The 13,144-nt window shown below is 42.6% G+C and overlaps 1 protein-coding gene and 1 pseudogene across 11 annotated transcripts in view; one reads left to right on the forward strand and one right to left on the reverse strand.

The window, feature by feature from the left end:
- DIP2A (disco interacting protein 2 homolog A) overlaps nt 1-13,144 on the forward strand; it is a 189,644-nt gene that overhangs the window by 140,173 nt on the left and 36,327 nt on the right. For 9 of the 11 annotated variants that reach the window (XR_013158765.1, XR_013158766.1, XR_013158767.1 and 6 more), the window contains 3 exons: nt 2,214-2,415; nt 3,408-3,517; nt 3,599-3,679. Coding sequence is in view for 8 of the 11 variants with exons in the window: in XM_077119267.1 (XP_076975382.1) it covers nt 2,214-2,415; nt 3,408-3,517; nt 3,599-3,679 (393 nt within the window). In the remaining 3 variants the exon portion in view is untranslated. Of the gene's footprint in view, nt 1-2,213; nt 2,416-3,389; nt 3,518-3,598; nt 3,680-13,144 lie in introns of those variants that run through there. The other 2 variants (XM_077119265.1, XM_077119272.1) reach the window with 2 other exon arrangements.
- LOC143648881 (histone-lysine N-methyltransferase SETDB2 pseudogene) lies at nt 9,309-11,188 on the reverse strand (annotated as a pseudogene).

Raw genomic sequence — 13,144 nt, forward strand, 5'->3', positions numbered from 1 at the left:
TTGGGCTTCCCTTGTATGTGATGAATTGCTTTTCTCTTTCTGCTTTCAGGATCCTCTCTTTCTCTTTGACCTCTGACATTCTGATTGTTAAATGTCTTGGAGTATGTCTGTTTGGATCTGTTCTTTTTGGGGTACGCTGCACTTCTTGGATCTGTAATTTTAAGTCTTTCATAAGAGTTGGGAAGTTTTCAGTGATAATTTCCTCCATTAGTTTTTCTCCTCCTTTTCCCTTCTCTTCTCCTTCTGGGACACCCACAACACGTATATTCATGCGCTTCATATTGTCTTTCAATTCTCTGAGTCCCTGCTCATGTTTTTCCATTTTTTTTCCTATAGTTTTGGTTTCTTGTCGAATTTCAGATGTTCTGTCCTCCAGTTCAGAAATCCTATGTTCTGTCTCTCAAAATCTGCCATTGTAGGTTTCCATTGTTTTTTCATCTCTTCTACTGTGTCTTTCATTCCCATAAGTTCTGTGATTTGTTTTTTTCAGACTTTCAATTTCTTCTTTTTGTTCTTTCCTTGCCTTCTTTATATCCTCCCTCAATTCATTGATTTGGTTTTTGATGAGGTTTTCCATGTCTGTTCATACGTTCTGAATTAATTGTTTCAGCTCCTGTATGTCATTTGAATTGTTGGTTTGTTCCTTTGACTGGGCCGTATCTTCAATTTTCCTAGTATGATTTGTTATTTTTTGCTGGCGTCTAGGGATTTAATTACCTTAATTAGTTTATTCTGGAGATTGCTTTCACTTCTTTTATCTAGGGTTTTCCTGCTGGATGAATTTGTTTTCTATCTGTTCTTTGACATTCCGTTCAGCTTTATCTGGACCTTTAGCTTAAGTTTTGTTTAACAGAGCAGAATTTTTCAGTTCTTGTTTTCTTGTTTCTTGCCCTGCTTGTGTGGTGCCTTTCCCCCACACATACTTAGGAGGGTCTACTTAGATATTATAGACCCCAGCCAGATTTTCCCAGACCAAACTGGCCTCCTATCAGGAGGAAAGAGTCACCTGCGTCGGTTTTCCCTGAGGGTGAGACCCAGCAGGTTGAAAGACTTAAAAGTCTCTGGACTCTGTTTTTCTTATCCTGCCCAGTATGTGGTGCTTGTCTGACTGCAGGTCCCACCAGCATAAGATGATGCGGTACCTTTAACTTTGGCAGACTCTCCTGCTGGGAGCATGGTGGAGACAGAGGAGATGTTGTAGGCTGGTTTTAATGGCTTCAGATTACCAAGCCCTGGTGTCTGAATTCCTTGATGGAGGGATTCCACCTGGGTGGGGCTTCACCTCTCCCCTGGGGAAGGCACAGGCTCCAGATAAGCCCCCGAAAGAGCTCCCTTCTGCCTGTGCCTGGGGCAGTTGCAGCCTGAGAAGTCCTGCTGCTGTATCCAGAGGCAGTCAAGCCTTTATAGATACACAGCCACAAAAACCTCTGTTTCCTTCTTTTTTTTCCCCCCCTTTTTCTGTCAGTCCTGCCCCCTTGGCGCTGGGGCAAAAATGAGCAGCCTCCGCTTTAATCAGGTTCACCTAACCTGGGGGCCTATTTTTAGTATTCAGAATTTGTTAATTAGTTCCACAGTTGGCATTTGATTGTGCCTAGTCCCTGCTGCTGGTAAAGTCCTTTCCTTTCCCCTCTGGGAAGTGGCCTGTGTGGGAGGGGCGCTGGCCTCCGCAGCTTTGCGACCTCACGGTTCCGGGGGGTGCTCGCAACCGGTCCAGCTGGTCCAGACTGGGATATGCTGTGTGTCTGGTCACTGACGTGGCCCCAGGAGCTGTTTTGTACTGCTTCTGGTTATTTAGTAATTGTTCTGGAGGACTAACTAAAATGCGCACGTTGTTAAGCCGCCATCTTGACCCAGGTCTAGGCACCACTTCTCTCTTTAACTTCACTTTTAAGCTCAGCAGTTACAGATTTATGTATATGTATATGCTCTGTGTGTGTGTGTGTGTGCGTGTGCGTGCGTGTGCCGTGGGTTTGTGTCTCCCCTTTCTTTGCAAAATGGTAGAAAACTGCACATTTCTCACCATTTCATTTTCTCATTGAGCACAGTCTCCCAGAGCTCACACTCTCTCTTGGTCTTGAATGTTACCATTTTCACACAATGCTGTTGTCATGTCTCCCAGCTTCTGGTCAGCTCAGAGCCAGCTATGGGCCTTCGGTGAAGCCCATAGCACAGTACCCAGTGTGCCACCCTATGCCTGCCTTCCTTTCTTCCAGGCCATTGACAGCATCCACCAGGTAGGCGTGTACTGCCTGGCTCTTGTTCCTGCAAACACCTTGCCCAAGGCTCCTCTCGGAGGAATTCACATTTCTGAAACCAGACAACGATTTCTGGAGGGGATCCTGCACCCATGTAATGTGCTGATGTGCCCGCACACCTGTGTCACCAACCTTCCCAAACCTCGCCAGAAGCAACCAGGTCAGTTTTACACAGCAATATCCACCTGCTCGCTCTCTACATTGACAACAGCCACATTCGTGATTACGTGATGATGTACCATCAGACAGTACATTGGTACAGCTCCTGTCTTTGGGGCTGGGAGTAAGGAATGGTGCGAGTGTGTGTGAGCCAGGTGTGTTACTACCCCTGTCTCTTCAAAGCTTTGCCCCAAATGATAACTTTACCGCTTTACCCGTGTGGTAGTTTTCTACCTGCTGGCCAAGAACCAGTTTCAGTAATTGAATTCAGGCATAGCCTCTTAGCTTTGGAAGACTAGAACATGGTCCCCTTTGGAGTAGAAATGATACCCAAAAGCAACTGGAAGTTCTAGGCTCCAGGCACCCTCTGCTGACCATCCCCTGTCCTGCTGGACCTGTGCTCATTACCCAGGCTGCATGGGGACAAGCGCTGCCCCGGGGGCCCTGTGGTCTGTTGTAGTCACTGCGGATCGCTGTAACCGTGGAAGGCCTCGGCTCAGGCCATTTTCCCTGCCTTGGTTTCTACACGTTTAAACCCTCATTACGACAAGTTCAACTGTTACATGCACTTTATCCTTCTTTTGGTTGTATCCATTTTTAAAACAACTAACATTTCTTTTGCTGGCTGTTGGACACAAAAAGTCTCACTAAATAAAATGCATTTAATCAGAAAGATTTACTTTCCTGATATATACATTAATACAGTAAAATCAGTGAAACATTAAGAATTTTGTTGTGGCTGAGGTCAAATCATGTCCCCCCAAATATATACCACATGTTGAATTTCTCAATAGAAAGGTTCTGTTTGATACTTAGTATAAATCTTGTAACTGGCTTTCTCATTATTTGTATTTTAATAGAAGAGTTAAATGTTCAGCTCATATGAGTTTTCAAATCAAAAGAAATAAAGCCCATGATTGAAATTATATGTAATTATCATGTTAGAATACTAGAAATTATCAGCTTGTCGTTCAGGGTTTTCCTGATTTCCAGAAGTTGGGCCAGCCTCGATGATTGTGGGTAACCTCGTTGCTGGGAAGAGAATCGCACAAGCCTCAGGCAGAGAGCTCACTCACCTGGAGGACAGTGACCAGGCAAGGAAGGTGAGTGCCCCAGTCCCTGAGGCTACCAGGGACGAACCCTGGAGGCACCCAATGACTCGTCCATCCCTTCTCTCCGAGCAGTTCCTGTTCCTGGCCGATGTGCTCCAGTGGCGAGCCCACACCACCCCTGACCACCCTCTGTTCCTGCTGCTGAATGCCAAGGTGAGGCCTGGGGTCTGCTGTGCCTGAAGGCTCAGAAACCCAATGACATCAGCACCCATGATACTTTAATTTTCAGAGAACAGTGTGCCCTTTAGAGTTCGAATCTCCTTGACTGGCACAGTTCTCTTTGCATGTTCTTTTTTCTATAGAGCCCTCATTTTTTGTATGAGTTATACGAGTATATTTTCCTTGGTTCTTTATTTGAAGGAAGGTTCTCACCAGCTGCAGTTTTGTTTTTTATTTAGGAAGAGTATATTTGTATATAAATACTCTTTAATTTATGAACAAAGGAAAATGATTATTTTACAGAAAGTTAAACAACAATAAAATTGGTGTCTGACTAGCTGCCAAATGTGTCACAAAAGCTGTAAGGACTCCTGAGCTTTGAAACAGTAGAGGACAAGTCACTGTTGTTTTAGAGAATGCTATTTGGGCTTTCATAACTGCTCATCACTGGCCAGTAATTTTTCATTCAGTAGATACTTACTGGGTGTCTGTTACACACACAGTGTTAAGCAAGGAGAAAGGGGGCCTTTTCTTTCATGCCACTTAAGATGCCTTCGCTGCTAGAAAACAAGCACAGAGATCTTGTCATCCTTGTTCACTGCTGTTCCATATGCAGTAAACATTTATTAACTGATTGAGTTCTAAAGCATGGACACAGCCAATAACTAATGACTGGCCAGGATAAAATCAGATCATGATGAGAGGGCCTGAAAAATAAAACAAGGATGTCACAGCAGGACCAGGGTGGGGAGGCTCTGGACAGAGGCACTTCTGTACCATGGAGCAAAAGCTGGGCAGCATGACCTTGCATTTAAGATGGCCAGTGTAGTGGAACCTGGTAAGCTAAGGGGAAAGGTCTCAGATAAGGCCAGGGGGTTAGGGAGCGTGTGCTATCCTAAGTGTGCATCAGGAAGCTCTGTTGAAAGGAGTTCCCTAAGCATGTGTCAGGAAGCAGTGTTGGGGGGTATCCTAAGTGTGTGTCAGAATGCTCTGTTAGAGGGGGTTCCCTAAGTGTGCGTTGGTAAGCTCTGGACCTTGTTGAGCTGCAGGGATATGACATAGTTTAGGAGTAAAGGAGATTTCATGGGATTGTAAGAGGGAGCAGGGAGGCTATCAGAGGCCATTTCCCTGTGGGAGAGGATGTTAGTTTAGAGAAGGGTTAAGGCAGTGGGTAGTGTACCATTTTGAGATGGGCTTAAAGGCAAAATCTGCAGGACCTGTGATGTCCTGAGTGTGAGGATGAAGATTGGCCAAGCGAGTGGTTAGAGCATTTTTCTTTAGACAAGGGGAGCCCCATGAAGAGGGTTCAGCAGACATGCCAATCAGATGCCTCATGGAGTGCCAGGTAGCCACGGGGTGTGTGGGTCTTGTCAGGGGTGACCAGGCCTAGAAGTACACATTTGAAATGGTTACCTGTAGTTATTCTTGAAAGGCTAGGACCCTCCTAGGCAGAGAGTGGAGGTGTTAGTAAAAACAGAGGTGAAAGAACAGGGGGTGCCACATGGTCTGTGAGCCATGTCAAGGGCTGCTGAACGTTCTGGAAGAATGGAGCTGGAACTGGCTCCCAGGTCGTGTTCTGATGGTGTGTACAGTGGAGCAGAGGAAATGGGAGGCAAGATGGGAGTGGTGAACAGCTGAGAAGAGTAGACAAGTGGAGAAAAGGTCGTAAGGGCATGTGTCCAGAGGCCAGAAGCAGAGGATTGAGGAATAAAGGGCTCGAGGTAATTTAGGCAATTTTTGCTATTTTAAATCAGTAAGATGTCTTTTGAGTAGATTCTTTGGGGGGGGGGAATCAATAAAGAATAGAAAAGCTAAATAAATAAGTACCTACAGAAGGCAAATTAGTAAAGAGGAGAAGAGAAAGTGAATTTAAGGGTGGGGCTAGAAAGTGAATTTAAGGGTGGGAAAGAAAAATGAACAGATGCTCATATAGTAGGAGACCTCAACAAATCCCTCAATGCCTTGTAGTCCAATCAGATAAAAAAGAAAAAGATACAGATCAAACTGCATCTGTGTAGCTCTGACGGCATAGATCAGGGCACAGCTCAGTGGCCCAAGCTTCATTTGGCTGTTACTCTTTTTATTTTTCTTTTTGTTTTAATTGTAATGCCTTTTGGTGGGATGCCCATTCTTCTTTAGCTGGCCACAGACCCTACTGTTCTCACTTGTGTTACATCAAAACAGTTCTCCCATTTATCCCCAGACAGAGTAGGCTGGGTTTATGAATAAATTAATATTGGTTTAATAACAAAATTAAGCCATGCTGTGGTCAAATGGTAATTGTGAAACATGAATTTGAAAGCAAAGGGATGGAAAAAGCCTCATATAGTTGTATTATTATGAGAAAAGATAGATTTTAAGACAAAAACACTATTAAGAATAAAGATAATATCTACATAATAAATAAATTCCCCATAGCCAGTATTTATTAAACTATTGAGCCAGGCTAGACTATGTTTTTAGCATTCTATATACAGAATGACAAGAAAGAATTCACCAATCTCCTGTGTATATTAGGAAGTTCAAACTCAGTAATTGGCAGGTCAGGCAGATAAAAAAATTGATTAAGATACAGAATATTTGAACATTACAATTAAGAAGCTGTATCTAATAGCCATATACCAAATCATGCACTCAGCAATCAAAGAATGTCCAAATCAAGTCTATAAAAATACCAAAGGACTGATGTTATACAGACCAGTGTCTCTGACCACAGTGCAATTCTATTAGGAACCAGAGAGTCAAGGAAATACCTAGGTATTTGGAAATTGTTAGTTAAGCTTTTCAATAATTCAAATAAATCATAATGCAAGTTTTATTTTGTAAATAAACATTGAAAATTATATTTCAAAGCTTCATAGACTGCAGTAAAGCAGTACTTAGTAGGAGAGAGTACTCTTAAATGATTATACAAGGGAAAAAAGGTGAAAATAGATGACTTAAGCATCTAACCAAATAGGTGAGGAAAAGAACAATGAAATAAACTTAAGAGGGAGAAAAGAAATAAGATCAGAGCAGAAATAAATGACATAAAAAGCGAAGATAAAATAGAATCAATGAAATAAAAAATAGGTCCGTTGGAGACTAATAAAATTGGCAAAATTTTACTGAGATTGATCGAGAGAGAGAGAAGACACAAAAAAATAATAGAAATAGTAACGGGAACATAACTTTAGATAAAGTAGAGATATAAAATCATAAAAAATAATCACGTTGAAGACCTAGACACAGCAGACAATTTCCCAGGAAAAAAATTCTTACATGTTAAAACTGAATCAAGAAGGGGAGAAAAACTTGAATAGACTTATAAACATTAAAGTAATGGTGCCAATAATTTATAATCTACCCTCATTCCTCATAAAAAGGTTGTTAAACAGATGAAATCTACTAACTATTGAAGTAATTTAGCTAATAATCCCAATTTTAAACACAATTCTCAAAGAATAGAAGCCTCCCAGTATATTTTATGAGTCTGTCATGACCTCAAACCCAACAAGATAGTAATACAAAGGAAGGTTTAAGAGCAATTTCACACGTGAACACAGATGTAGAGCTCCTAAGTTTACTACTAAGAAAAACCAAATTGTGTGCCTGTATGTGCAAATATAAGATGCCAAATGGAGGCTTATTCCAGCGATGCAAGGTTGGTTTAATTTTAGCACTTACATATAATTTTTAGACATAAATATAAAGGTGGAGAAATGTGATTATTTTGATAGACATAGGGCAAATAACCTGATAAGGATAACTATTAGAAACCTCCTTACTAACTGGTGAAACATTAGAGTTAGGAAAAAGACACGGGTGTAACCACTGCTCCTTCTGTCCATACTGGAGGTCCTAAGAGCACAGTAAACCAAGAAAGAAAGATGAGAGGTGTACTAAAAAGAAAGAAGCAAAATCCTCATAACTGCTGAAATTACAATTGTTTACATCTAAAAACAGAAAAGAATCTACAGATAAGTTATTAGAATTAACAAGACTGCTGGATACAAAGTCAGTATCTACAGATCAGAAACCTTCTTGTATACCAGAACAAGCATTTAGAAAATATAAGCTGTGAATCTACCATTTTCATTAACCATGAAACCCGTGAGCCATGTAGGTAAAATGTCTAAATAAAGCTTTATGAGAAAGATTGTTAAAACGTGACTGAATGATCACATTCGTGGATGGGGAGTTTGACCAGCTGATTTATGCAGTGGTGCTTTCCAAGTGATTCTAGATGACTCATGGGCCCTCAGGTGTGACAGACATGCAGCTGGGATAGTTCATGGTTCACACTGGCAGACTGCTGCCTCGGCTGCTGGGCATGAGGGTCGGTGTGCCGGACTCCCATCGGCCTCAGAAAGCCTAGGCTCCTCTCTTCCCCACACCCAGAGACACCACTGTTCTCATTTCTTCTACTGTAGCCTAGTGGTGTTTGTTCTGAGACCTCACATAACAGAGCCAGATGTACTGTTTTGTGGCTGTTTTCTTTCAGTGTTGTAGTTTCTAGGCTGCTTAAGCAAATACCATGAGTCGGGTCAGTGTAAACAATGGGAATTTATTAGCTTATGGTCTTGAGGCTAAAAAAAAAAAGTCCAAATCAAGGTGTCATCTAGGTGATGCTTTCTCCCTGAAGATGCATTCCGGGGCTGGCTGTTGTTAATCCTTGGTTCTTAGCTTGTCCCGTGGCCAGGCGTGTCTCTCTCTCTCTCTCTCTCTCTCTCTCTCTCTCTCTCTCTCTCTCTCTCTCTCTCTCTCTCTCTCTCTCTCTCTCTCCCTCTCCCTCTCCCCCCCCCCCCCCGCTTGAAAAGGACTGCAGTAATAGAATTAAGACCATTCTTGATTGGGCTGGGCCTCATCAGAAGGTTCTCCTTACAGTGGGTCCACACCCACAGGAGTGGATTAGCTTTACAAACATGCTTTCCTGGGGTGCACACAGCTCCAAACTACCACATCAGCGTAATGTGAGTGCATGCATTCTTGTTGCTGCACATTCCTTTTCACTGAGTCATACTCCATTGTACACACACACCAGTTTACTTCTCTTTTCTCCTCCTGTGGCCACCTAGGTTTTTTCTAAGGTTCGGCTATAGAGCAACAGTGCATGTGCTTGTACAAGTCTTTGTGGATACTTGTTTTCATGTCTTTTGGGTAAATGACTAAGTTGACATTGCTAGACCATAGGATGGGTATATGTTTGGTTTTGTAAGAAACTGCCATTCTTCTTCTGAAAGTGCTGTACCATTTCACTTTCCCCCATCATCATGTGGGCATTCCTATTGTTCCGTGTCCTTGCCAACATTTCTTGTGGCCTTTTTTTTGAGGAAAATGCACGATTCTATTGTGATGCTTGTTTCTCTTAATATACAATTTAAAAATTGTACAGGCATTTCAAATAAAGTATACATTTCCATTCCATTCATGTAAAGCTGAATAGCAGAAGAAATAAAGAGATTCCCTATATGTAAACAAATTTCCTTATTTTGTTCCTATCGTTTCTCAGTCACACAAATAAAACTAGAAATAAATATGAACCTTTGACGAAGGTAAACTGGAAGAAGTTACCTCAGTGGATCAAAACCTAAATTAATTCCACTGTTACTGAGGGCTGTAATGTCAACTTCATAAACTAATTTTATGAACTGGCATTAGCTATATATTTATATTTTTTCCTACATTTATTAACCTCACATTGGCAGAGGATTTCTTTTTCAGGCATACTTCCAGCTTCATAACCATACTCCCATATTAGTTCTGTTCTTGTTTTTACGTACCTCTTGGTGAAGAATGCCACCAGTGGAAAATTCCTGTCGTGTGTTTTCTACAAAAACGTTCTGTACTAAGAGATTTGGGCAACAGCTATGATTAAAGAAGTGGCCCACATTACCTTCTTTTGTGTCATCCAGTAAAAATACATTCCCTTTATCCAACTTCTTCGGAGAAGCATGAACGATTCTTGGTTTTACTTGGCAACTCTTCACCACTAAAGACCTGCTGGTTTTGACAAGCTGGAGTTTCTTCCTGTAGGGTCTTTTGTATTTGAACGTAAACTCCTTTCTATCGCTCTATCCTGTGTGGACCTGTCCCCTGGTGGAGGTTTTCTCTGCATTTTGTTGTATCTGTCACATCTGATTTGATCAGCAGATGGTCTCCAGGATTTTCAGCTTGGTCTGACTTTAAGCCTTTAGAGTTCAGAAATACTAGAGGTAGTTCAAATCTGTCATTACCTTCTGAGGTGACAGAGTCCACAGAAGCAAATCCCCTCTTTTCCCCATTGCGTTGAATGCAGCTATCTTGGTTTGAGGATTTTTGATGACTGAAGGATGTTAAATTCTTGAAATATTATCACACTTCATTTTTGTTATCAGCTCTTGTAGATCATTGTTGAACTTAGGTAGACAGTTTTCAGCCTCAGCACTTCCAAGATGTGTTTCCAATTCTAATGGGATCATTTCAGCCTCATAGTCTGAACAGGTAACTTCGATTTTCCTATTTTTTGAAAATATGTTTTTTATTGTATCTTCCTCTTTCCCATTTTCATTAACAGTGTCAGGTTTCCAAGTGTTAGCTCCCCTTAGTAACTTCCCTGATATGCACGCAGACGTCCCTCTGACTGGGCCGTCTAGGCAGCATGTGCTCCGCCCCTTCTTCTTGGTTTTGGACACCTATAGCCTCCCTTGCAGACCGTGCTCGGCAACTCGGTTCTGACACATTTGTCGATTATACTTGCACAACACACTGCACTCAAAAATCCAGGCGGTATTTGTCTCTGGAGTCTTTTATATCTATATCCAGTGGTTATTTTATAACTTGACAAGGAACAAGTCTCAGCATTCCTTGCTGTCAGTTGAAGACATGCACATTTTGTTATGTCTGTGCAGACCTCAGAACAGTCACATGAATCAGTAAATATGATGAAAAAGTTGTGTGCTGGTGGCCATGTAGTCCTTCTGTACTTACACTATGGAAGCTTTCCATTATCATTTCATTACAGAAAGAAATGGGCACTGATTCCACTCCATTGCTGATATCTATATCAGAAACAATTTCTTCTTGGTTTGGGTAGTTCCAAGACAACTGAACATAAGTATTGGAAGAAAATTATCTGTAAACTAAAAATTATACTCTGTCTCAAGCAGGTAATGAAAAACTTCCTCCATGTTTCGTAGCCTCCTCCCACAAGGAGCTTTGTTATTCATGTGGCGTGCTGAGGAGTGAGTTTGTCTTTGCATGTTGCCTCTGGAACTGGCATTTGATGGGCATCTCCAGAGGGTCCTCCCCCTTGGAGGTTAGTGGCACTTTCATCAGCAAGCACCAGAGCAGCCAGGCCTTAGGTAGGATAAATTTGAATATGGTTCTTTTTCTCCTAAATCCATACAGAAAATAAGGACATTTCCAAAGGAAGAATGTCCTTATTTTCTGTAGGTAGGAATGTACAGTCTTGTGTAGTAGCCTTTTGATTTTAGCCCTGCTGGCAGGTGTGGTGCAAAACCTTACTGTGTTTTTGATGCGCATGTCCTTAACTGACAGCATTGAACTCTTTTGCATGTGCCATTTTTATTGAGCATTCATTTATATTCATTTTGTAATGTTTATTTTAATCTTTTGTCCTTTCTCGGGCTGTTCACCTATTTGATTTTGAGTTGTAAGAGTTCCTTATGTGTCAACTGAATGCCAGACCTATGTCAGATAGATGTTTTGCACATATTTTCTCCCATTTGATTTACCTGCCCATTTTCTTATCAGTGTCTTTTCATAAAGTCTAATTGATCAGTTTTTTCTTTTTTTATGGTTATTATTGTTATGTGTCTGTCCTATGTAAAAAAAGACTTTGCCAACCCTGAGGTCACAAAGATAATTATTCTGTTTTTTTTCTAGCAGTTTTATTGTTTTAACTTTTACATTTTCATCTGGGATCCATTTTGAATCAGTTTTAGTGTATGTTGTGAGGTAGGGGTTGAGACTGATTTTTTTCCATGTGGATAACCAGTTACTTGTTGAAAAGCTTTTCCTTTCCCCTTTGGATTGCTTTGATTCCTTTGCCAAAAATCAAATGACTATGAGTATGGACCTAATTCTGGGCTCTTTATTTCACCTCATCAATCTATGTGTCTTGGCTTTGCTTTTAAATCCTGAGAATTTCTGCAGTGATTCTCCTTCTTGCTGTAGAAGCCACTTAACTTTCTGACTCATTAAAAACCCTTCGAGCATCTGTGGATCCCCAAGGACATGGACCTGCTTGCAGAAATGCTCACGCTACAACCTTGAGGGGTACAGAATTCTTTCTCTAGGAGGTACTCAGTACTTGTAGCCTTTCAGGCTCCTCAGTAAAGAGGTCAAATGGTACACCCTGATGTTGTCTTCAAACTCCAAAGGGCTCACCCCGAATTATGCCTCACTTAGGGGGAAAGTGAGACTGTAGCAGCATGTCTTACTCTGGAGGTGATATCCCTACTTGTCCTCCATGACTCAGCCTAGAAACCGAGTGCAGGCTCTCCTCCCCTCCCTCCAGCAGGCACCAAGAGTGCTGGCTATCAGGGCAACAGATGGCATAGTTCCCTGAGGGTTGGGGAGAAGGGCACTGAGCCCAGAGTTGTCATGGCCTGGAGGCAGGATGGACAGAGTGGTGACTGCACCCCAGGTCTTGAAACGGCTTTCCTGTGATCTGGTAGAAAGAGACCATACCTTAGAGGGCACCTGCATGGATTCCCAAGACCCATCTGCCTCTACCAAGCTCCAGCAGGCAACTTTGATGAGGCTCTGCTGGGCGTCTCCCCAGGGATGTGGTAATATTTTGGGGGTGAGGCAGCTCCAGAGGTTTCCCACTCCCCATCCATTATGATATCTATTACTACAAGGGTAGGGAAGCAAGCAGGAATTCTGCCAATTGCTGAATATCTCTCTTGGTTCCAAACACTCAGGAGTTGGGAATATGTCCCAGGCTGTTTGGAATTTCTTCTGGCTCGCAGTGAAACAGATTCGGACCGTATTCTCAGTGACCTGAATGCTACAGACCCTCTCCATGATGGGCTACATAGCTGCTCAGTCCCCCCAGGGGCTGGCATCAGCCAGAATTAGCACCCAGCCACACTCCTGGCAGGTGAAACAGGAAAAGAGTGACCACAGACTTCACTTCCCTCTGCTGAATCTTCCTGCAGGATCTGGGTCTGGTGGGTGACTCCATTGTGGTCATGAGACAGGCTGTCTGCTTCTGAAGTGACTCTCTCTGCCCTGGGCCCACTTCCCAGGTCCCTGGTGCTGACCCTGCACAGCGCTACTTGGTTGCCTTCATCTGCCAAGGCTCCACCATGACCATGCTGTGTGTGGTGCAGGTGCGTTTCCTTGACATAAGACCACAGAGGAGACTGAGTGTGGCTTGGCACAGGCCTCCCTCGAGTCCAGGCTCTGGCTGCACAAAACACATAGCCCACTCCCTTGCGGCATGGCCCCCTGCGAACCCATCCTCCAGGC

This window comes from Tamandua tetradactyla, chromosome 10, assembly GCF_023851605.1.
Source record: "Tamandua tetradactyla isolate mTamTet1 chromosome 10, mTamTet1.pri, whole genome shotgun sequence".
Lineage (NCBI taxonomy): Eukaryota > Metazoa > Chordata > Mammalia > Pilosa > Myrmecophagidae > Tamandua > Tamandua tetradactyla.